The following is a 26,785-nucleotide window of genomic DNA, read 5'->3' as shown; positions in this document are numbered from 1 at the left end:
CGGATGCCCTGGAGTCTCAGAGGAGCCAAGGCTGCATCCATGCACTTCGTGAACGTGCGGGGTGATAATGATAGGCCGAAGGGAAGAACCTGAGGAACTTCCTGTGAGAAGGATGGATGGATATGTGAAAATATGCGTCCTTCAGATCTATCGCCACAAACCAGTCCTCGGATCTGATCTGTGGAATAATCTGTCTGAGTGTTCAACCTCTTTACAGATCGATTTAGTATACGTAGATCTATGATTGGACGCAACCCCCCATCCTTCTTTGGAACAATGAAGCAGCGGCTGTAAAAGCCCGACATTTTGCTGGGAGGGGGAACCCGTTCTATAGCCCCTTTTTGCAATAGCGTCGTGACCTCTTGTTCCATTACCAGAGACTGCTCTGGAGCTACCACTGTGTGAGTCTCTCCACTGAACCTGGGCGGACGAGAACCGAACTGAATTCTGTAGCCCTGTTCTACCATGAGCAGCACCCATTTCGAAACATTCGGAAGACGTTTCCATTCCCCCCAAAATTCTACTAAGGGAACCAGCCTCTCGAGGCTGGTCTCTGGTGTTTTTTGAGCACTTGGCTCGTTTATCTGGCACGGCGCACCGGCAGATAAGCTAATCATGTACTGGCCGACCCTCCTCGAAGGATCGACGGGGACTGCTGCGCCCTGTCGCACACTGGGTGGCAGGGTTGGCAGAACAGCCCCCTGAGGGCACCGATGGGGAACGATAGATGTTAATCGTCGAACCCCTTCAGAGGGGACTGCCCTCAGAAACCCTGACCCATGACCGTCAGGATTTCTTTTGGGAAGCCTTCCGGGAAATAATGACGGTCCTCAGATCCGCCCTACCCCCAGAAGGCTTCTGCTGTACAGCGCGCACCGGTCCCCAAGCTTTCCGCGGGGGAGCACGGGCGGCCACACTAGCTTTTTGCTGGGACCTGTATCCCGAGGAGCCGGCTATCGGCTGAGGCTGCTCCCGCCCAGCAGCCTAAGGGGGATGAGATTTCCGGGGAAGGAATCTTTGGAACACCGCTTTCTGTTTTTTCGCCTCCTCGAACCTGTCGACGACAGTAGCAACTGCGTCACCGAACAGGCCCTCGCAGGAAAGCAGCGCATCCACAAGGATATGTTTGTCCTTATCCTTAATATCTGCGAGATTGAGCCACAGATGTCTCTCCGTGGCCACCAGGGCTGCCATAGAGCGGCCTACTGACTTGGCCGTCTCCTTGGTGGCACGGAGAGCTAAATCTGCGGCTTTTCTCAACTCTTGAATCGTTTCAAAAGTAGCTTTCCCAGTCTCCTCAATCTCCCCCAGCAGATCAGCTTGGTATGCCTGCAGTATTGACATAGTGTGCAGACATGCCGCAGCCTGACCCGCTGCCGAATAAGCCTTGCCCACCAGATTCGATGTTTGCTTTAAAGGTCTGGTGGGCAACGTCGGGGATTTCAGGGACGATGCAGACTCAGGCGAGAGATAGCTCGCAAGCGTCTCTTCAACCCGAGGCATCGCCCCATAACCGTGTTGCTTCAGCCCAGTAATATTGCTGTACATTGATGTCTGTGGGCTGAAGACACGGTACTGCACAGGTCTATTCCACGACCTCGACACCTCGGTGTGGAGGTCGGGAAAGAACGGCAGTCCCCGACGCTGGGGTAGTGACCTAGCTGGGAGGAAGCGTTCATCCAACTTGCTTTTAACTTTAGGAACGCTTTCCTCCGCGGGCCAGCTTATATTTAGTTTCTCTACTGCCCGGGTCACTACCTCCATAAGCTCCTCATGGGCTGGAGATGAGGATGACGGTCCCTCATCACCACCCTCGACACCTTCAACATCAACCTCCTCGGAGGAAGATATATTCAGTGCCGGTGCCTCCCTTTGCGGGGAAGAAACCGCAGCGCGTGCTTCCACCACTAAAGGAGAGACACTAGATCTAGCAGGTAAGGGAAGCGATAAGGCAAAGCCCATCTCTCCCCCCTCTGCTAGATCCATTTGTGAACCCCACGAGTGCAGCCTTCGCTGTGCCTCAGCAGCAGCGGGACCAGACCCGCGGGGAACACTCGCCCTGAGAGTGAGCCGCTCACAGTGCACACAGACAGCCCCCTCAAGAGCTGCCTGTGCGTGCTCAACTCCCAGGCACTTCACACACATCTCGTGTGTATCTCCCTCCACGATGAATCGCGGGTAAGGAGGTGCACACTTAGTGAAACGCTGGCTTTTCTCCGTCATTTTCTTTATATATATATATATATATATATATATATATATATATATATATATATATATATATATATATACATATATATGTCTTTTATGTGTCTTATTTCACTTGTTAGAAACTCTTGTCCTCAGACAAAGAGATCACTTTCTGGCGAGATGGTAGACAGACAACAGTAAATAAGACAGACAAGATACAAATAGCGCTTACTGAAGACAACAGAAGCTAGCGTTCTTTGTTTTCGGGCATGCTTTATAGGTTCCAGTCCGCGACGTCGCCCGCCTCTGACGTCACGTTCTCTCATTGGTTGGATACAATAGTGCTTCACGAACACAAAAATGCAGAGGATTCCCATCACGTCACAGACGTAGCGTCGATAGTTCCCACGAAAGGGAACTGAATTGAGCAGTCTAACGTTTTACATGTGTCACAAGTGAGACTCCCGCATTTCCTTCCCCGCACCACTGGAGGGAGCCATCACTGGAATATTGAACTTACTTTCATTCGGACTACGTTTCCCATAGGCCCTCATTCCTGGGACTGATTGCTCACACACATGCACCACATCACACTCACACTATTTAAGCAGCACACTATTCATTACAATATGTTTGGTTAATTGTATTTTATTTTAATTATTTAACAGGCTGTGATATCAAGTAAGCAATGCAAGAATTTGAGCGTGCACGCATGAGGCTCCAGCGTGAACACTGGAATTGTTTTTTTCCTTCTAAGACAGTAAACTGTACTCCGTAATTTATGGTCATACAGGTAAAAGCAAGACATAATTCACACATTTACAAAAGACACTTAAATAATGAAAACAAGCAGAACGTCTGCTTCCTTTCCTAGATCTTTGGAGTGCGCTACACTGAATCACTTTCGTTTTGTATAGCCTATAGTGAAATATTGCATAGCCTATAGGCCTAAATATTCCCTTTCCTTGTATATGTGTTATGTAGGCCTATAGTTTTATTCTGTTTTCTCCATTTACAGAAGCGCTGCATGTGCATGATGTGACGTTGTGTGAACTCATGTTCTACATATCCTGCAATTTTTGCTGGTTTCAAAACGCACAACAAACTGCATATTTGCCTACTTGACATTCATTTTCACTTAAATATAGGCCTAATGCTTGACGGTTGGTGACATATATCATCGGAAAAACTAATGCCAAGGCATTGCCATTGTGACTTACCTCAGTGGCACCTGCAGCTGTACAGCTGTACGCACTGTGCGTACCTTGAGAGGGCGCTAATTAATGCCGTTTTTATTTTTTACATAATTTTTAAATTGATTATTAAAATCTATCTGCATGCACTCGACATATTGAGAGAAAGAGAGAATGAGAATACATAAAGGTGTGCATTTGTGTGTTGTAAAGTCAAACGTGTGTATGTGCGTCTATAGGTGGGCGTGGGGGATATGGGTGAAAAGAAATGTGATTGGCTAGTTTAGTTTCGTTTTTTTTCCACATATGAAAAATGACGTTACAGATAGTTAATGTTTAAAGACAGGCTCAAAATGAGCAAACGCTCTCTAAAACAGGTAAATTCGACTGAATCATTTGCAAAATGGCCTAAAACTATTGAGTAGAGATAAAGAAATGAAGCCAGTTAAATCTTTGTAGCTTTTCTCTAAAGGCTTCGGGAAATATGGAATTACATTTGATCCAAAAATAATGAACGTAACTTTTCAAAAAAACTAATAAAAATATAAATTGAAACTGAATAAAATGTCTTTGAAACTTAAAAAAATAAATCGCAGGCAAAATGTTTGACTTTGTTTTTAATACATACATTTTTGCTAACAGTTTATTTTCTTTCTTTCACTGATCTTTATTTACAAAAGCATTTCCATTTATGCTTCTGAAGTTTTCGTTTACGATCCCAGAGTTTTCGTTCGTCTTTCTGGCACAAATCTCTCGCGGGGGCGGGGCCAGCAGTGGTGTGTTCTCATTGGCTTACTGAGTTTTTGATTGACAGCTTCTTCTTGACCTGGAAGTGAAGACGTCAGCGTTGTTTACAATTACATGTGTGGAGGTGAGCGTCTGTAAGCGGCTTCTTATTTCATTTAAAGATATGAGTTTTAGTTTTGTTTTTGAATTTTATCTGTATTTATCTGCGGCTTCTACTTTGTCGACATAAACTTTTAGGAGCGTGAGAGATCAAACGCGAGAGAAAATGGATGTCTTGAGGTTTAATTGTACATTAAAGGTTATAATACTGAAGATATTGCATAATGTCCAATGTTTTTGGAGAATATTTGATTATTTCTGATGATTCTTCTCTATTGTTGGGTCTGATTAGGTTGTGCTGTTACAATTTAAAGAGAATACTAGTATCATATACATGTATATATTCAGCCATCAAGAAAGTCTCACTCCAACCAGGTAATCAAGGTTGGCAACCATGGCCATCACTCTACCCATTGTTAGCATATGCACATACACCATCACAATTAATGATCACTCAATTCTGAAGGATTCAAACAATATGAAAATAACAGTCGTGGCTTGATGTAAGACGGTATAGACCTCAAAGGTCATTTCAGTACTCCACACAAAGAATGATCCTGTTGTCATTTTTTATCATTCTAATCATTTTATTTAGTTAACATTATCATCTAACATATAAAAGTACATTTTTTTTTAACAATCAACTGTTTCAATTGTGACTTACATTAAAAAAAAAAAAAAAAAAAAAACGTATGTAAATGAAAATATGAATCAATTCAAATAAATTTAAATTCTTTATTGTCACTACAGCATACACACAGGTATCAAAGTGAAAGTGTTGGATGCAATTATGTTGTGAAAGGAACGACCAGAATCCACAAAACACTGCATATTCATGTAATGCACAGTATTCTCATGATATACAGTACATTACTATAAAAATGCACAAGCACCTATTATAGAATACATGTGTAAAATTCATAAAATTCATTTTATTACCATTTTTTTTTAAACTATAGTGAATAAACTTAATGAATGGAATGAAATGTTCATGTTGTCTGAATACATTTTGGTTTGACTGTATGACTTTCTTTCTCCACATAAGCACAAATATCTTTGAGAAAATAGTCCATCTCTGTGAGCCCATAAGTGGACTGTAACCCATACACGCATGATGGTTGGTGGGAAACGATTGCTAATAATTAATACAGTTCAAATTATTAGTATTTTTCTCATCTATTGTTTCACTTCAGAAGACATTGATTCATCCACTGGGGTCACGTGGATTACTGTGTCTTTAGGACTCGAAGACGTATTATTTTCCTAAAAATCCTAATTCATGTTTATCTGTAGAAAGAAAGTAATATGCATCATGGACAGCATGAGGGTGAGTAAAATATATGAGAATTTTTTTGGGGTGAACTATCACTTTAACATTCATATGTTGTTGGTATGCTAATCCAAGATCAGTATGGACTAATAAGAATAAAGTACAACCTCTTGTGTGTTTATGAACTGTCTTGTTTTAATCTAGAGCTCCAAAAAAAATAAAATATTTGCATAATATCAGGTTCTGAAGATCAAGATCCCAGTCAGTCAAAGGTGATGTGTCTGAACAAAATAAGATTCTTGTCTGATGGGGACAGTGGATCTCTGGGGCTACCACTCCCTCCTCTGGGTCAGCATCAGAATTTTGTTAATGAAAAAGTTGCTCCACTCCCTGGAAAATAAGAAATCAGATGTATTATAATCTAACAATACAAACTGCTTTGAATTCCCACATAACAAATTATGCAGACTTAAAATATTTATTTCAAACAAGTTATATATCATTTCAGCCATAATTACTTTCATGTATTAGGTTTTGCATTTGGCCATACAGTACTGTGCAAAAGTCTTAGCTTTGTTGTTTTAGCAATGTTTTAATGACCACCCATGTTTATTTTTTGGTCTTTATTACAATGCAAAAAGAAAATACACACACAAATATATATATATGCACACAAAAAAATCATAACAAAATAGATTATATAAGCAAAAATCAGTATTTAACGTGACCTCCTAGACTTCCATTTTTTTTTTTTTTTCAAAGGAGAAACTTCTGATCAGATTTTGAAAGTTTTCTTGGCCTTCCAGTCATTTTCCACTCCATTTAGGTTTGAGAGAGCCAGGTTCTCACTATTACTCAAGTGTAAGGAGAGGTCACTAAATACTTTAACCACTTTAGCCTGTAGAGGTCTTTTTTTTTTTTTCTTCTGTTTTTTAATAATGCTTACAAATTTAAAATTTATCCTTAAAATTATGGTCACTATACCATTGCTAAAATAACATCTAATGGTGTCCTAAGACTTTTGCACAGTACTTCATATGTATTATTATTAAAGACCTTTAAATATTATCTAATCAAAGGCTGTATATACAGTACATAACCAGATCCTGTAATAATTGGGTTAAATCAAGACAACTGCTGTATAAAGTGGGCTCTAAATGAGCTATAAAATACCTCTCCATCTGAAAAAGCAAGTAATGTTACTTATATTGATTTTGTAAACGTAAAAAATACTGACTTACCGCGAGTATCCAGCTAACGACGATGATTGATGATAATGATTATATCAGACGTCTGTGCTAGGCCTAAGTAATCATCTCACCATAGTAGCAGCAGATACAGATAAAATAATAAAATCTTATCATCACTATCTTTACATCACTAAAATGAAATAAGAAGCCGCTTACAGACGCTCACCTCCTCCACACATGTAATTGTAAACACAACGCTGTCACCTTCACTTCCAGGTCAAGTAGGAGATGTCAATCAAAAATTCAGTAGCCAATGAGAACACACCACTGCTGGCCCCGCCCCCGTGAGAGATTTGTGCCAGAAAGACGAACGAAAACTCTGGGATTGTAAACGAAAACTTCAGAAGCATAAATGAAAACTCTGGAAATGCTTTTGTAAGTAAAGATCAGTGAAAGAAAGAAAATAAACTGTTAGAAAAACATGCAGTGTATTGAAAACAAAGTCAAACATTTTGCCTGCGATTTATTTTTTTAAGTTTCAAAGACATTTTATTCAGTTTCAATTTATATTTTTATTAGTTTTTTTGAAAAGTTACGTTCATTATTTTTGGATCAAATGTAATTCCATACGGGAAAGGTTTATGGTTTCAAACATGGTTTCAAAGCATCAAGAGTGTCGAAAACAGTGCCATCTTGTGGCAGGTAAAATTTACAGCACCCATAAACTTTAATGCGCAATTCTGTTGTTTTATCCATTAAGCACAAACAGCCTGACGACGCTAAATGTGTTTATTTCAATAATATAATTTACATATTAAATCTGGCAATAGATGAAATAGATAAAAAAAAAACAATAATTATAGTTTAGTAAATGGACTTGAACTTCAATAGTGGTCTGGATTCAAACATTCACGCAAAGTATTCACTTGACTGTAAAAAATGCGATGCTTCGTTTCTCTGAAAACAATACCCACATTTTGGGACAAAGCTGCTCAGAGACAACGTAAAAAAACAGAACAAAACTGAAAAATTTCACGAAGCATCAAGCACATCAGAGTGCAGTTACGTGCGTACCCTGAGATAATCCTGCAGGCGCCCCAGACTTACCTAACTTATGATGACTTGACAGCAGCAGGGGCATTTAGAGCCTGAGCGCATTTCACACACTTTGGATGTGTCAGTGTCACATTTGCATAGGCTGTACTACTATTTGAATTTGTGACTGATTGACTACCAAATCAAAATATTAAATGGAACGAAAAAATAACGTTATTATCGGTTAATGGCCATTTCAAATTAGCGTTTCTGTTCAGAACGAATAAATTTGATTCCATTTCTGGTTACGTTCCGGTCAAAACTTTGTTCATTTCCGGTTTTTGTTTTCGTTCCTTGAACCGGTTCAGAGCCCTGGATTTTAGTATAGAATACATTTTAAATTATATGCATCTATTATGAAATTACTAGATTTTCAAGTAAATAGGCCTACATGATCATTTTAATGCAATGCACATTGCAAACAATGTGCTGTCACTTTAATTAAGTGCAGTGCAGCCACAGCAATAGACTCGGTGTGGAAATGATCATTGCACTGCTGCAGACACACCGCTTCTGGAATGCATTGACAGACCGCATCCGCGTGCAGTGTTAAAGCTATAACCTGTTAACATGGCTGGGTACAGAAAAGAACAAAAAAAAAAAAAAAAAAAAATCCACATACGCAATGCAAACGTAGTATGTGTGAAAGAGGCGTAGAGATATTTCTCTAACTTGTTACATTCAACAGTTCATAGTGTTCCCATATGTGTGTGTACAAGGCCTTCTGAAAGTATCTTGTATTTTGGCATTTTATTTTTGTTAACCTCCATTATATGGCATAGTTGGCTATATTATATTCAAACAATTGACATATTTAATCTATTTAACATTATACAATTCCTCAATTTGGATTTCTTTTTTCTTTCCTTTTTTTTTATAAGTACAGTGGCATGAAAAAGTATCTGAAGCCTTTGGAATTTCTCACATTTCTGCATAAAATCACCATCAAATGTGATCTGATCTTTGTCAAAATGACACAAATGAAAAAAAACAAAAAAAAAACAGTGTCTGCTTTAACTAAAACCACCCAAACATTTATAGGTTTTCATATTTTTAATGAGGATAACATGAAAACAATGACAGAAGGGGAAGGAATAATTAACTGAACCATCACATTTAATATCTGGTTGCCCCCACTTTGGCAGCAATAACTTCAACCAGACGCTTCCTGTTGCAGATTCCTGGAGCAGATCAGTCTGGCACATCGATCAGGATCAATCTTGGACCATTCCTCTTTACAAAACTGCTGCAGTTCAGTCAGATTCCTGGGATGTCTGGAATGAATCGCTGTCTTGAGGTCATGCCACAGCAGCTCAATGGGTTCAAGTCAGGACTTTGACTTGGCCACTCCAGAATGTGTATTTTGTTCTTCTGAAACCATTCTGAAGTTGATTTACTTCTGTGCTTTGGGTCATTGTCCTGTTGCAGCATCCATCCTCTTTTTAGCTTCAACTGTCTGACAGACGGCCTCAGCTTTTCCTGCAAAACATCCTGATAAACTTTTGAATTCATTTTTTCATTAATGATTGCAAGTTGTCCAGGCCCTGAGGCAGCAAAACAGCCCCAAACCATGATGCTCCCTCCACCACACTTCACGGTGGGGATGAGGTGTTGATGTTGGTGAGCTGTTCCATTTTTCCTCCACACATGACATTGTGTGTTCCTCCCAAACAGTTCAACTTTCGTTTCATCAGTCCACTAAATATTTTGCCAGAAGTTTCGTGGACTGTCCAAGTGCCTTTTTGCGAACATTAAACGTGCAGCAATGTTTTTTTTTTAGACAGCAGTGGCTTTCTCCGTGGAGTCCTCGCATGAATACCATTCTTGGCTAGTGTTTTACATATAGTCGATGTATGCACAGAGATATTGGACTGTGCCAGTGATTTCTGTAAGTCTTTAACAGACACTCTAGGGTTCTTTTTTACCTCTCTGAGTATTCTGCGCTGAACTCTTGTTGTCATTTTTGGTGAACGGCCACTCCTTGGGAGAGAAGCAACAGTGCCAAACTCTCTCCATTTGTAGACAATTTCTCTAACTGTGGATTGATGAACATCCAGACTTTTAGAGATGGTTTTGTAACCTTTCCCGGCTTTATACAAATCAACAATTCTTAATCGCAGGTCTTCAGAGAGCTCTTTTGAGCGAGCCATGGTGCACATCAGACAATGCTTCTCATCAAGACACAATTCTTCTTCTCCTTCTTCTTGTTTAATGGTGATTAACTCCAAAGGAGCATTATCGCCACCTACTGTGTTGGATGGCAAATTAACCTTGGGTGATAAGTCTGAAGTTTAAAACTATTTCCTCTTCCTACTTTCACAAATAGACCATTAACTATGTTTCCTTGTTGAACCCTACTCTATCATCCCACATACATCATCATTATTTATCATATCTGCAATAGAGGTTTCATTGAGCTTCATCCGGCGCTGCGTGTTCAGCTCCTCCGTCCACACTCAGCCCCCATGGCAGGTTCAACATTTCAAGTATATCATATTCTAAATCCCAAACCTGAATCATATATAAACATAATTAGTGCTCTATATATCTGTCTATCCATTAAACCTTTTCCTAAAATATCCTCATTCTTCATTCTATCCTCTACATTCTTCAGATGACTGAACAATACATCCCGGAAAATATTATACTTACTACAAATAAATAATACATGACATACATTTTCAGATACTCCACACACATCACATAATCCATTTTCATTTAACCCCATTATTGCCAGTGTTGAGTTTAACCCTGTATGTCCCAATCTTAACCTAGACAGCAATACTTCTTCTTTCCTATTTCTTCCCTGACAATGTATCCTCCCTACTGTCTGTGTGATACTATAACACCATCTCCCTGTGCTACTACTGTCCCATCTCATTTGCCAGTTATTCATTAACTTTCTCTTTAAAATCGACTTTGCCTCCTTTTTCCCCATAGGTTCAAGACACAATTCTTACCAGAGGTGTGTTTTATAGTGAGCAGGGCAGCTTTAAAGGGATAGTTCACCCAAAAATGAAAATTTGATGTTTATCTGCTTACCCCCAGTGCATCCAAGATGTAGGTGACTTTTTTTCTTCAGTCGAACGCAAATTATGATTTTTAACTGCAACCGCTGCTGTCTGTCAGTCAAATAATAGCAGTAGATGGGAACTTCAACTATAACAGTATATAAAACTTGCTTAGACAAATCCAAATTAAACCCTGCGGCTCGTGACGACACATTAATGTCCTAAGACACGAAACGATCGGTTTGTGCGAGAAACCGAACATTATTTATATAATTTTTACCTCTAATACACCACTATGTCCAACTTCGTTCAGCTTCCTGTTAGTGAGGTCAAAAAACGCGTTCTGAAGACGGAAGTGATGTCTCGCCCATATACTTCAGTGAGCGCGAGACATCACTTCCGTTGTCAGAGAGCGATCTGACCTCACTAGCCGGAAGCTGAATGGAGTTGGACATAGTGGTGTATTAGAGGTAAAAAATTATATAAATACTGTTCGGTTTCTCGCACAAACCGATCGTTTTGTGTCTTAGGACATCAATGTGCCATCACGAGCCGCAGGGTTTAATTTGGATTTGTCTATGGAAGTTTTTTCGACTCTTATTGTTCAAGTTCCCAATCACTGCTATTATTTGACTGACAGACAGCAGCGGTTGCAGTTAAAAATCATAATTTGCGTTAGACTGAAGAAAAAAATTAATCTACATCTTGGATGCCCTGGGGGTAAGCAGATAAACATCAAATTTTCATTTTTGGGTGAACTATCCCTTTAAGCTACTCCTCAGTGATTGGACACACCCCTCACTCAAATTGTTTGGTAAAAATTGGTATTAATTGCTCTCAAAGTCTCCTTAGGCAGAAGGTTCAGTTACTTATTCCTCCCCCTTCTGTCATTGTTTGCATGTTATCCTCCTTAAAAATATGAAAACCCATAAATGTTTGGGTGGTATTAGTTAAAGCAGACACTGTTTTTTCATTTGTGTCATTTTGATAAAGATCAGATCACATTTGATGGTGATTTTATGCAGAAATGTGAGAAATTCCAAAGGCTTCAGATACTTTTTCATGCCACTTTAGAATGAGACTGATGGTACAATACTACATGTTCTATGTGACACAGATTTTTTTCTCATCTGCTCTGTTCTTCATAAAAATGTTCTCAGGTGAGCTGATCCCAGGATCTGCCGTGCTCATTTTTGACCTGCACATCATTGACTTTCACAACCCTAAAGACCAAGTGGACATCAAAGTGACCTACAAACCAGCTGACTGCAACCTGACAAGTGCTGCAAATGACCTGATTTTATACCGCTACAACTGCTCTCTGCTGGATGGCACACATCTCTACTCTTCGTAAGTGCTCTCCATTTGCAACTTGTGGTTATTTATCAATTTAACAAGGTGACTATATGGTTAAGCATGGCCTGTGGCTAGCATAACAGCTAACATGACAACCTTTAGGATCTCTGCAAATCCCTTAGCCTAACCGGTGAGTATCCGCTCCTGAGGCTTCCTGGTGTGCTGTAAATACTACTGTAAATATGCATCAATCAGTGCTGGGGGGAGCAGGGGAGGGTATTTTCTAAAGTCAATGCACATTTCTTTAGTTTTAGTCACATTAATGTGCAGAAAGGATGACTGGCACCAGTCTGCCAGGGCAGAACCCTGACACTGAGTTCTTTCTGTTCATTGTTTGGTCTGGTCAATGTTAATGTGTATCATCCTTGTTTATTCTCCTGTATATTCTGAGTAATTAAAGACTGTTCCTTAGTTTCATGGGAGTATTAAGAGCGATAGTGTAGTTTTCTAATATAAGAATCAGAAGGCTTTGCATGGGAGTATTAAGAGTGATAAAATTTAAATATATTTTAAAATGTAATTTATTCCTGTGATCAAAGCTGAATTTTCAGTATCATTACTCCAGTCTTCAGTGTCACATGATCTTTCAAAAATCATTATAATATTCTGATTTGGTGTTCAAAAAACATTTATTATTAGTATTATTATTATTAATATTATTAGTGTTGAAAACAGTTGTGAACAATTTGTTTTCAGGATTCTTTGATGAATAGACATTTCAAAAGAACGGCATTTATCTGCAATAGAAAGCTTTTGTAACATTATAAATTACCGTTCAAAGGTTTGGGGTCAGTAAGAATTTTTGGTAAGACTTTATTTTAAGAGTCCAAAATAATGCATGATTAAGCATTAATTAATGATGAACTTGTTCACAATTAAGCATTAATAAGTAATTAATGATTAACTTTACATTTTAAGGGTCCTGAATTATGCCTTAATTAAGCATGCACACCTCAACTTCAACTTCAACACTTTATTAGATCCCCAAGGGGCAATCGTTTTGCAGACAGTGGCAACAAACAAAGAAATACATGCATCCACCCAGTCGACAGCAGGACAATGCAATAAAAAAACATAGGGATAAAAATTAACAGTAGTTAAGTTTAAAAGTTATAATAAAATAAGTGCAATAAAACAATATGGCAATGTAGTGCAGCATCCTTGACTAAAAGCAATACCTTTTAGCTATAATTTATTCAAGAAGCCAATGACAGTGGGGACGAAAGAGTTTTTTTTTTATCTATTTGTCCTACACTTGGGCATTAAGTACCTCCTACCTGAGGGGAGTATCTTACACATCTCCTGCAGAGGATGTGAAAGGTCAGCCAGGATATCTTAACCTTTTTTCACAGACCTAGCTTTAAAAGTGTCCATGAGGTTGTTATGCTGTATGCCAGAAATTTTCCCACACTCCTAGACTAGTGCATTCAGGCGATTCCATTTTTTTAAGTTTAACATATTAAAACAACAAACATACGAAAACGTAAGGACTGATTCAATGAAGCAACAATAAAACATTTTCATAAAAACATGATCAACATCAAGATTTCTCAATTTGCGAAGAAAGTACATTCTCTGGTGAGCTTTGCTACAAGCGGCATCCACCTGGGACTCAGAGTTTATTGTCCATCATTATGCCCAGATACTTGTATTCTTGTACCAACTCCATGGCCTGTCCATCAATCAGTGCTGGGGGAAGCAGAGGAGGGTATTTTCTAAAGTCAATGCACATTTCTTTAGTTTTAGTCACATTAATGTGCAGAAAGGATGACTGGCACCAGTTAAAAGAATTCCAACAGGACAGGGCCATGGTCTGGAGCATCACCATACAACAGAGAAACAATAACTGAGTCATCAGCAAATTTAACAACATAGTGGTTCTTATGGCGACTTTGACACATATTAGTATATAAAACAAACAACAGTGGAGAAAGAATGCAACACTGAGGTGCACCAGTAGAGGACACCAAGGAGTTAGACAGAGTGCCATTAACTTTGACATGCTGGGTCCTATTTGTTAGGAAGTCAATAAGCCACAGAATGAGGGTATTGTTTACATTGATAGATCTAAGGCTACGTCCGCACAAAGCCGGAGCGTTTTTTTCCTCATCTCAAAAAATATCTGCGTCCACACGAAACCACTGAAACGACTCAAAACGATGTAGTATACATGCCAGGCCATTATGTGGTGCTGTAATTCTGCCGCAGAAATGCACTTAAAGCAGCGAAGAAGACTTGGAGCATGCGCATAAACCTTGCGCGCTGAATACAAACTTTAGCAAAGCTTAGAAATAACACTTTATTTTGGTTCAGTAGCTACTGCAGCATGAACGCAAGCATGTAGAGTCTGCTATTGCTGTTGTTGGTGCTGTTTTGTGGTGTTAGCGCGTCTGACTAGGGTCGACACGTGGGGTGACGACAACGCCAAGCCGGCGTTTTCAAATTTTTCCACTCTGGGACCCGGTTTAAAAAAATTCCGGTTTCACCTTTCGAAAATGCCGGATCCGTGTGGACGAAACGCCTATCCGATAAAAAATTTGTGCGGTTTCACTGAAACCCATCTCCGTGTGGACGGGGCCTATGTCTCTCCGCCAACAGGTGGGGTTGGATGCAATTAATTGCTGATGAGAAGTCTATAAAAAAGCAAATGGACCAGAGCATTTGCTTCCTCAAGATGAGTTAGTAACAAGTTGAGCAGGGTTGCAATTGCATCATCAGCTCCTCTTCCTTGTCTGTAGACGAATTGGAGTGGGTCCAGCACGGTAGGAAAAATGTTTAAGGAAGAATAATTAAGGAAGTCAATGCGATGGGCCTAAAGTCATTCAATATTTTTGGGGTCTTAATTTTAGGAACTGGAATATTAACAGACTTTACCAGAGATTAAGTACTATGCATAGCTCAAGAGATTTGGTAAAGCGTGGCAGAGAATATCAGCTAGTTGCTCTGCACAATTTTTGAGAATCCGACTCCCAACATCATCAGGCCCTGGGCTCTTCCTCTCGTTCACCCCTTTAAGTTTAACAACCTTTCCTCTGTTGACATGCAGATTATTTGGGGTTTCAGTGACAGAGCTTCTCAACACAGACAATTCATGGTTAAAATCATGTAAATTAAAATGATTATAAAAAAATTCAACTCAAAGAGTTCATTAGAGAAAACAAGGTCAGAATCATGGTTACTGATTTTGACAATTGGGCCCTTGTTTGAACTCTTCCCTATCACATTCCCTGGAGCAGTGCAGCATTCTGGTTTGACCCTTTTAAGAATGGGTTGATAATAAGGTGTCCGATATATGACGTTGTGGTCGGACGTACCAAGTGGGGCTCTGCGGAGGGATCTATAAGCGCCTTTGATTGATCCAAAACACGTCTAAGCGTTTTGTGCGCCTTGTGGTACAGGTCACGTATTGCTCGAATCCACACAACGATTTTGCAGGATTGCAGTGATTGAAGTCTCCCATTAAGAGATTAGGTGCGTCCGGCGAGATCCTCTGGAGCCGCCGCACAGTATTTGAGATCACCCAGGTTACTGCATCAGCATCAGCTCGTGGGTGGATGTAAACAACTGTCACAAACAGCTGTGGGAATTCTCGTGGCAAGTAATATGGCCGCAATGACACTGATAAAAGTTCATTATCTGGAGTGCACATCGTTTCCCTGACCACCACAGTCTTGCACCAATTTGTGTTTATATATTAACACACTCCTCCACCGAGTGATTTGCCGGTCACAGAGTAGTGGCTCTCCGAAGCCAACAATTTCAAGTTCTATGTCGGAATCCATTGACCTGTAATATGTAACGATGTAGCGGTTCGTACAGTTATTACTCAATTTATGGATGAAATATGAATATAATAATTCATAAGGTTTTATGAATAAATTATGATTCATATATCGACCCAACAGGGAATTAAACATATATTGTGAATCAATTACAACGAATTATAATCAATTACATATATGATTAGTTCTGGTTTAATAATTATTTAGAGAAACTGTTCGTTTGTCCAGCAAACTAAGCCCCTCACAGAATATTATAAACGGAGTTATTCTCTGGCCAAGAGAATATTCCTATTATAGCATCAAAGCATAAAGCGATCGAATAAAACGTTAAAGTGACTTGGTCTTCAGTTGAAAGAACAAACAGAACAATCGAGCATGAATTAAGTGTTTAATATATGCAGCTACGACTACAGAGATTATACGTCTAAAATGTATACAGAAGTATACACATATATACACAAGAGTGAAAATGAAGAAAAGACCGAAAAAGAAAGATGATCAAAGGATGGCAAATTACACAGTTAAACCTTTTTGAGAGAGCCAGCACAGAAATCAGTTTGAACAAATTTTAGATAAATCATAATACTTGCTCAAGTCCGTGTGTAGCAATTTCAATGCGCCTGGCTGGGTTGGTCCTTTCCGAGAGGGTTTCTCCGGCGGGGTTTTCAAAAGAGGTTTAAACTTAAGTAACTTAACCGAAGAGAGAGAGAGAGTCCAAAGAAGTGGTCCCGAAGATGAGCGCGATGGCAGCGCGTGGTCACCGGCGGCGTCCAGGAGAGACGTGCACGAGGTGCTCGTGAGACAATCAGGAGACAAAGGAGAAGGTGTGTGTCATTGTTTTTATGGAAACCCAAGCTAACACACCTCCTGAATTGTAGCGGCCAATAGATGCGCAGCACTATTTGGCGGGCAAAGTTCCTTTGTTTGGTCTCCTAGATGAATTTGCATACTTAATGGCTATCAGATCGGATTTCGAGATCGAGTGCTTTCTTCACAGTATCATTAAACACATAGAAAAATGCATATGTCAGCTATGTGACCCACCTCAGTGAATAGCTTGAGTCCGGAGCTTTACGGAGAGATCAAACTCGATCAGAAAGGCATAGAAAAGAAGTTATGGTTTACAGACAGAATTCCACTATTAAAATGCACACTAGCACAAATACACTCATTTAAACACTAGGAAACATGCATAGGCCCTAAAATACATGATGGATATATTACAGCATAGTTGTAGTTTACATATACTGTACAGTTAAAAATGTATGTTTGTGTGTTTCTGTATGTGTCTGTGTGTGCCTGTGTGTGTGGGTGTTGGAATGTGGATCTGGCCTGTAGTCCACATGAGGGGCCCCTTTGATGTCCTAAGAGCAAGGAAATTGGGCCTCCTGTGTTACCTCGGAGGGCAACAAAGGTGTCAAGTGGGCTCATCTTTAGCAGACTGATCTGCTCACTGATCTGCGTGCCTGACTCACTTCCCGGACCACTCGCTCTGTATTTACTATCACACTGGCCTGAGCGAGCGGTCCAAGGCACGCATTCCAGCGGGCGGTCCTACGGAGGATTTCGCCACATACGTGGAGTGGGTGCACATGGGTGTTTTCGTGCACATCCAGAGACCAGCCACCCGCCATCGACTACGTGCATGATGGAGAAACGAGAGCCCAGCGCAGACCACAGAGATCAACCTTCCAGGACTAACGAGACAGAACCTGAAGAGAGGACGGAAGGAGTCGTCGCCACTGGGTGTGAACCGCAAGGTGTGTCTGACCAGGTGCGTGAGCCCGCTACATCGTGTGCTGTTGAGGGAGTGTTAGTGGATTTCGAGGGTTGGGAAGAGAGCCCCGCCCACAACATCACTGCAGTGGATGGGATTGATATAACCACTGAAACATTTTTGGACCTATTGGATGTGTTTGAGGAGTTAAATTCCCTATGTCTTGTTTCCTAGCTGGTCCCGTCCAGCTCAGAACTCTCTGTGTCCCCGCTGGTCCCGTCCAGCTCAGAACTGTCTGTGTCCCCGCTGGTACCGTCCAGCTCAGAACTGTCTGTCTCCCTGCTGGTTCCATCCAGCCCTGTGTTCCCTCCCAACCTCCCTCTCCCGCCTCCTCAAACCACCTGCTCATCTCTGCCTCTTCAAATCACCTGCTCATCATTTCTGCCTCCTCAAACTGACGACTCATCATCTCTGCCTCTTCTGGTACCCTTCATCATCTCTTCAGCTCCATCACGTAAACGGATACGTGATGAAGTTTTCATGCAATTTCATCTCTGGTTGAGATAATGTGTACGTGTTCTTAGAATGAACACAAAACGACAAACTTTGATGTTTATGGAAACTCACCCCATAAGAAACAGAAAAGTATTCTTGAAGATCTCATTGCCTCCACTGAAATAAGTTGTTCGGGCACACTTTCTCTTTGTCTGTTTGCCTCTAAATGTCCAATAATTTGCATGTCCTGCCACTCTTTTTCCGCAGCTAAAGAATCCAGCCGTATGTTGTACATAATCCTCTGGAGTCTGAGGCTGATTTTGGCCATGGAGAAGTTTTGACATGCCCTGACATTTGTGCTTTTTTCAGTTGTTCATAAACATATTAATGGAAAAAGTGTCATTACACTGTATTCAGCACAAACTAGGCTACAATAATATGTGAGGAACATGTATGTACGTTTGTGTTTTTGAAGGAATAACGTTTATGCTTGGTTATTGAAAAAAAAAAAAAAAAAAAAAAAAAAAAAATTAAGTCACTGAAATAAGGCCAAAAAAGTATATTAAATCTATGTTCACAAGACTTCTGGGTATTGGAGGTTGTAGACTAGAGTTTTTGATAAAAATAAAAATTATGCTGCTTACTCCTTCATATAAAACAATATATTGATTTAGTTTTTGTAAGACACTTTTTGTCAAGAAACACAGTATGCATAGAGGCGTGAATCATCATGAATAATGGGTGATTCTCACCTGAGAAGACAAAATAATCACATAATAATGACCTGAAATGACTTGCATAATAATGAGGCCTTTCAGTCAGGTAGGCTGTGAAAAAAACCCTCTGTGATGTGAGCATGTCTCCAGCTCATCATGGTGCATATCAAACATACAGAAAAAACAGCAATACTGTGAAATATTATTATAATTTAAAATAATGGTATTATATACTTTAAAATATAGCCTAATGTATTTCTGTGATGCAAAGTGTCTGAACAATTATGTTACCTCTGTGGCATTTGATATAGGCTTTTAGCTTAAAAGCATGCACATTTGGAGAAATATTGATGTATTCTCTTATGTCAATTTTCTATACAGAGGAGTAATATTTATTCAATATTTATTGTCATCACTATGAGTGCTGGATTCTGTGTTTTCAATTCATACTTGCAGCCGGAGGGCGCTCTGTGCACCTTTAGTCCACAAATTAATCTAAAGAAGAACAGGAACCAGGAACTAACGGCATGTCTTCTAGAGGTTGCTGTTGATACACGATCTGTTCCACCTGTACGATCTGTTCTACGCATTCGTAGTAGACTCTTTAGAAAACACACATGCGCAAATGATAATTCTGTTTTGCGATGACCTGCACGATCCATTCTGTGTGTGTGTGCATGGGAGAGGGAGAGGGAGGGAGGGAGAGAGAGAGAGAGAGAGAGTGTGTGTGTGTGTGCGTGTGAGTGAGAGAGAGAGAGAGAGAATTTTTACTCTTAAATAAAACTTCTGTGTGCACACATGCTTCTTTCAAGTCATTTCCATTGTCAGTTTGAAATACTCTATAACATTTCCCCACACTTGTTTGTAGTTCTTTCTTCATGTAAGTGCAGATAGTCTTGGCAGAAATGCATATTATGTTCCTTACTGTCTTCTGTAAACAACATTGAAGGGCTTATTTTCCTCATTTAGATTATATATATATATATCTATATATATATATATATATATATATATATATATATATATATATTAGCCTATATAGACCCATACTAATACAAATTACTCAACTTAAAAGTTAACTATTAGCAGCTTTTAATAAAAAAACAACACAAACCGTCTTTGACCATACTACTGACCTCAGACCAAAACAAAGCAAATTAAGTAAGTTAAGCCTTATACCAGCAATGAATCGCAAAGGAGAGTATGGAGGAAACTGATGATGTATGTTCATGTGACGACTCACAACTCCTTTATTATTTTGGATTGGCAACCACGTAAACACATCATAATGCATAGCCTAAGCTACATTAAAAAGCATCAAAATAGACCCGCTGTTAAATGTTAAACACAATACAACTAACGTTACACAAATGTGCCGCCTTGCCGTCTAGTGTTTCATTAGTAGGTACCGATAGTGTAGGAAAACGTTTTTTTTTCTACTACGTAATTACGTGCATGCGTGAAACGGGTCGTGCAGGTGGAATGGATTGTGTACCCACAGTCGCTAATCATGGCTTTAACATCCAGATAAACACTTTTCAAGATAATAAATACACGATTGAGACGATGTATGCATGTATTGACTCAGAATTTGCGTCTGAATAGCGCTGGCTCCGTGGGCGTGGCTGCATTAGCGGATAATGAGCTGAATCACAGACTTCTGACATGGCTCTCTTTTCATACAGATTACATAAACACAGAATGTTTGTTTTCAATTTGACTTACACGATTTAGAACCTGACATTTCAACGTTTCTTTAGACAGAAGTCTAATTTTTTTGTGATTAGTATTTACTAAGTTATAGTTCGTTTTCTGAAAACATTGAGAACACAGACAATGACACGCCCCTACTGCGTGCTAGAATCTCTGAAAAACAAGCCGATTTCAACCTCAAAATGTACGCTTTTAAATATACCAATACTGCTATCTCAAACAAGGAGAGGCTTATTCGTGATCTCAACTAACAGATTCTGCAAAAAAATGAAAATCACCAATTTTAAAAAACTCCCCGCTTCTTTCTCATTTTGCTCGATAGTTGTGCTGCCAACTTGTGTCACTGGTTTCTGTGACGGGTCACATATAATAGTTTTGTGTCAGGTACAGAGCAGAATTTAATCCAGAATTTAAAATGGTATTCCACTTTACTTCACGGCATGTCGCAATCTGTGAGGAAGCAGGCGAGAGCCAATGAACATTGATATCACTGCCGTAAAACATGTCCTGTCAAGCTTTTTGAGGCGGCAGTTTTTTAATTCATATCATAATGATCGCAGGATTTGTTTACGGTCGCTGTTGAGGATGGAGATAAAGATCGCTGGATACAGAAATTAATTTGGATCTATTCCTCGCAGTGGTTTGGATTCTAAAGATGTGGATTACAGCAGATTAAATTGTTGTCTTTTGTGAATTTATGTTGCGTTTTGGTGTATTTTCCAGTCCTTTGTCTGAGAAAACGCCTTTTGTGTCCCATGGTGAACAAAATAAGTATTACATGATAAATAACCATTATTGATTACAGAAATGTTATTCATTTTAAGGTTTTAAAGTGTAGTTTTGTTTAACATAATTCTTTGAAATGAGTTTGCAGTGAAAGTCACGTACAGCGCAAAATGTTTTTACATGTAATAATTTTTAGTGCTGTCAATATTGTACGTTTCAGTGTATGAAAACGTAAGTAAATGTATGTGTTGTAGAACAACACTTTATGTAAAAATACACATTCTCGTGAGATCACGTTGAAGAATAACTAAACAAACCAATAATGTAAATAAGAAACTATCTCTAGAATAAGGGGTCAAATTATATTTATTAGTACTGTATTAGTGGCAGTTTAGCTTGGCTTTTAATATTGGCTTATTTTAATATTGGCTTATTCTGGTAAATAAACTCTGGTCAATAAGTGCCATAATTAATGTGGATATACCTTTCACTTTGAGGGTAAAATTGTCTATATTATATTATTTTGGCAAAATAACTGAAAATCAGCAGTAATTAAACATCATTACTAGCTTATTGTTCAGTTAACTTAATAGATTGGCACAGATTTATAATTACATCATTACACAAAAATAATATATGGCTTATTAAGTTGTAGATAATGACTAAAAGGTGTTTACTGTACATTCAGTTAATCATTAATCAATAGGTTATTTTTTGTTTATTTATAGCATAAATGTGTATCTTCCAAATGTTCAATAATTTGTAATAATGGCTAATATGCCCTATTATATGTTAAGTTAATCATTAATTACTATTGTGTCCATGCTTTACTAATACATAGTTGTGAACAAGTAAATAATTAATTACTGTCACGGCTGCACACAGACAAGATGTTAGGATCCAGTTGCAGCATTTATTGGTGAATCCAAAACATAAATCCCAAGAAAGGCAAAGGTCAAACTCCACGTAGTCAGTTCACAAACAAAAGCCAGAAATATAACGTGCATGTAACAAAACAACGAACCACAACCAAGGACAGACACAACTCAGTATAAATAGGCAGACACTAATAACATAATACAGTCCAGCTGGGTGCAATGAACATGGATAATGAGTCGGGTGAGTGTGTATGGGAATTGTAGTCCATGTAACGGGTGGAAATGAGAGTCCGGGATGGAGTGCCCTCTAGTGGCTGATAGGGCACTCTCACTGGTGATCGTGACAATTACTTGTTTATGTATGCTTAACTAATACATAATTCAGGACCCTTAAAATGTAAAGTTATTCATTAATTACTAGTGTGTTCATTCTTAACTAATGCTTAATTGTGAACAAGTTAATCATTAATTAAGGCTTAATAATGCATAATTCTGGACCCTTAAAATAAATTGTTACCGATTTTTTTTTTTTTTTTTTAAGAAATTAATACTTTTATTCAACAAAGATGAATTAAATTTATCAAAAGTGACAGTAAAGACATACAAATAAAGAATCCTGAAAAAATTGTACACAACTGTTTTCAACATTGATAACAATAATAAATGTTTCTTGAGCACCAAATCAGCATATTATAATGATTTCTGAAGGAAATGTGACACTGAAGACTGGAGGTATGATGCTGAAAATTCAGCTAAATTACATTTTAAAATATATTCAAATAGAAAAGTTATTTTAAATTGTAATAATACAGTATTTCACAATTTTACTGTGTTTTTTTGGTATTTTTAATCAAATAAATACAGCCATGGTGAGCACAGGAGACTTGTTTAAAACATTAAAAATCTTACTGATCCCAAAGTTTTGAATGGCACTGTACATACATATTGACCTTGCTTGTGATTGGCTGTGAGAGCACAAGATAAAATGGTGGTGCACCATTAGATGAGTGAGTTGAGTTTCCACCATGTTGACTACGTAATTTGTACAAAAGTTCATTATTGGTAATTCTTTAGTTAATCAGCAAATAAATCCCATCAATCAAAAAGAGAATACATCATCATATTTGTTTTTCCAGTAAATACATGACAAGTCGATCACACCATCCGTGAAAAAAAAAAAGGTCAAACACTGGGGCAGCATGGCACTAAACAGTACGTAAAACAGGATTAATGGTTAACAAAATGACAGAGGTGTTTGAAAAATATGAAGAAAGGCTTCTGCAGTTTCTGGTGGACAACAAGAATCTGACTGATGGGGAGCAGTATTTTTGTCTGTGGTTGGTCTGAAAACCTTTGCACAGCTAAGAGATCTCTTTGCACCAAGCAAGGTGAGCGAGACAGAATTCTAAGACTGAAGGCATTAAGAGACTTTTATATACTAAAAAAAGAATGTGTTAGCGGAAAGATTCACATTATGGAATCTTCGACAGCAAGTGGAAGAATCTTTTGGTGAGTACATTGCCTGCTTGAAGGGGCTGGCCTGTACCTGCGAATTTGGCACCAGCTTGTAGGACCAGCTAAGAGATCAATTTGTGTGTGGCATAATTGATAAAGAACTGTGCCAAAAACTGTTGAATGCCACAAGTGAGGACTGACATGGGCAAAAATGCTGGAAATAAAGATATTAGAGTGTACCACCAGTGGCATGTAGTCTATGCAGAAGGGACTGCCCTCGTTGTACCTGCGGACGGATCATCTGGGCCTGCAGGGAGCGACCAGGGTTAAGGAGCAACACTGGCTGGGAGTGCTACAAATGTCTGGGAAAAGGACATGGCCCAAGCAAATCCAAGTTAAAAGAGTGCCCGTATCGGGGGTGCAGAAAACCTGGCAATTTTAAACTGTAAAAACAAGTGGACTGACTCAAATTTTCAATAGTGAAGCGGAGCTGAGCTGAGGTGAAAGATGGGAGGGCTCAGTTTATGGGGTTGCGGCATTGTTATCAGATGTTGCACAGGAGCAAACTGATTTGAGACTGCACACAGTGCCAACGGACTTATCCGGATATGTTAAACCATGCAAGGTTATGGTGAAATGTAACGGGGTTTAAATGTTTTAGACTTTGGGGCCACTATATCGGTTTTTACTGGTTAAAATTTAGAAAGGTAAAATTGCAGCCATGTAATTTGAATCTGAAAAACATATAATGATCAACCGCTAAAATTGTTGGGAAAAATTAATGTCTGAGTTCAGAATGGTGCACAAGATCTACAACTAACTTTGTTAGTGTCACGAGGCACGGGGCCAGATCTTATGGGTCGTGATTGGATCTGGGTGCTAAATTTAACACTCTGCAGTCTGAGGTATTGCCGGTGATACCACCTCGGTTTTTTTCTTACCAGTGTGAAAGAGACTCTAAATCCGTCAATGTTGCACATACAATTAAGAGTTATACACCATTTTAATCTGTGGAATATCTTCTTTTATTTGTGTACACTCAGAGTAAAAACAAAATGTTGTGCTTTTTGCAAAATAAAGAAAACTAACATGATGCGTTGATCTCTCGTCTCCCTCTGAACGAAGTCCAATCTGATAGTTCTCAGAAAAAGAACTGTAAATTAGTGAATACTAATCCCCAAAAAAATAGACTTTTAGAATAGAGACGGTGAGATGTCAGGTTTTAAATCGTGTAAGTCAAATCGAAAACAAATATTCTCTGTTTATGTAATTTGTATAAAAAAAGAGGCATTTCAGAAGTCTGTGATTCAGCTCATTATCCGCTAATGTGGCCACGCCCACAGAGTGAGCGCTATTCAGACGCAAATTCTGAGGCAATACATTCATACATTGTCTCAATCGTCTATTTATTGTCTTCAAAAGTGTTTTGCATAGGCATAGTTAGCTATCTCTGAAAGCCTCTGTTACTTTGGTTAGTTCCTGGATTGTCACATGGCCTGTTCTTCTTTAGGAGGCATTTGTGGACTAAAGTTGCACAGAGCGCCCTCCAGCTGCAAGTATGAATTGAAAACAGTATCCAGCGCTCATAGTAATGACAATAAATATTGAATAAATATTACACCTCTGTATAGAAAATTGACATAAACATATGAGAATCCATCAATATTTCTCCAAATGTGCATGCTTTTACGCTAAAAGGCTATATGAAATGCCATAGAGGTAACATAATTTTTCAGACACTTTGCATCACAGAAATACATTATATTTTAAAGTATATAATAGAATACCATTATTTTAAATTGTAATAATATTTCACAGTATTGCTGTTTTTTTCTGTATGTTTGATATACACTATGATGAGCTTGAGACATGATCACATAGGGTTTTTTCACAGCCTACCTGACTGAAAGGCCTCATTAATATGCAGGTCATTACAGGTCATTATGGAATTCTTTTGTCTTCTCAGGTGTGAATTACAGGAATATTCATGATGATTTATGCTTCCACGCATACTGTGTTTCTTGACAAAAAATGTCTTACAAAATTTAAATCTCTCTATTGTTTTATATGAACGAGTAGGCCAGATAATTTTTACATCATTTTGAAGCAAACTAGTCTACGATCTCCAATACCCAGAAATCTTGTGAACACATATAATATTATTTTTTTGGCCTTATTTCAGTGACTTAAGTTTTTTTGTTTTTTCAATAACCATGCATAAACGTTATTCCTTCAAAAACACAAACATGTACATACATGTTTCTCACATATTATGGTAGCCTAGTTTGTGCTGAATACAGTGTAATGACACTTTTTCAATTAATATGTTTATGAACAACTGAAAAAAGCACAAATATCAGGGCATGTCAAAACTCCAGGGCCCCAGATCAGCCTCAGACTCCAGAGGGTTAAACTGGTCCTGAGTGAATCACATAGGCATTCTGGTTGAGAAATTCTTCGGTGATAAAAAATGTAATGAACTTGAGCATCAAAGAGTGATTTCTCCAGTGTTACATGATGAGTGGGCCATGCCCCTTGTCTGTATCCCAAAACAGGACAGCTCAGTTTGTATATGCAGAAATTATAAAGTGATGATTAATCCATGGCTAGACATAGAACTGTACCCCTAACATTTCAATAAACTGGATTTGACGCAAGTGTACACTAAACTGAAAGTGGATGAGGAAAGTAAGCCTTTCCTCAACGTTAAAAGCATGCACATTTGGAGAAATATTGATGGATTCTCATATGTTTGTCAATTTTCTATACAGAGGAGTAATATTTATTTAATATTCATTGTCATTACTATAAGCACTGGATACTGTGTTTTCAATTCATACTTGCAGCCGGAGGGTGCTCTGTGCACCTTTAGTCCACAAATTAATCTAAAGAAGAACAGGATATTCCAGGAACTAACAAAGTCTTCCAGAGGTCGCTAACCATGGCTTTAACATACAGAGCTTTTACATACAGATAAACACTTTTCAAGACAAATAAAAACACGATTTCGATGATATATGCATGTATTGCCTCAGTATTTGCGTCTGAATAGCGCTGGCTCCGTGGGCGTGGCCACATTAGTGGATAATGAGCTGAATCAGGGGCGTCTGACGTGTCTCTTTTCATACAGATTACATAAAAACAGAATTTTT

At 38.8% G+C, this 26,785-nt stretch overlaps 1 protein-coding gene across 2 annotated transcripts in view; it reads left to right on the top strand.

Annotated features, from left to right (window-relative positions):
- The window catches only part of fkbp10a (FKBP prolyl isomerase 10a), a 179,581-nt gene that overhangs the window by 73,225 nt on the left and 79,571 nt on the right, over window positions 1-26,785 (top strand). For both annotated transcript variants that reach the window (XM_067411835.1, XM_067411834.1), the window contains one exon: window positions 11,956-12,145. In XM_067411835.1, the coding sequence (XP_067267936.1) occupies window positions 11,956-12,145 (190 nt within the window). The remainder of the gene's footprint in view (window positions 1-11,955; window positions 12,146-26,785) is intronic.

This window comes from Chanodichthys erythropterus, chromosome 15 (genome assembly GCF_024489055.1).
Source record: "Chanodichthys erythropterus isolate Z2021 chromosome 15, ASM2448905v1, whole genome shotgun sequence".
Lineage (NCBI taxonomy): Eukaryota > Metazoa > Chordata > Actinopteri > Cypriniformes > Xenocyprididae > Chanodichthys > Chanodichthys erythropterus.
Note: the sequence above shows the minus strand (reverse complement) of the source record. Positions and strands in the feature narration are given on the sequence as shown.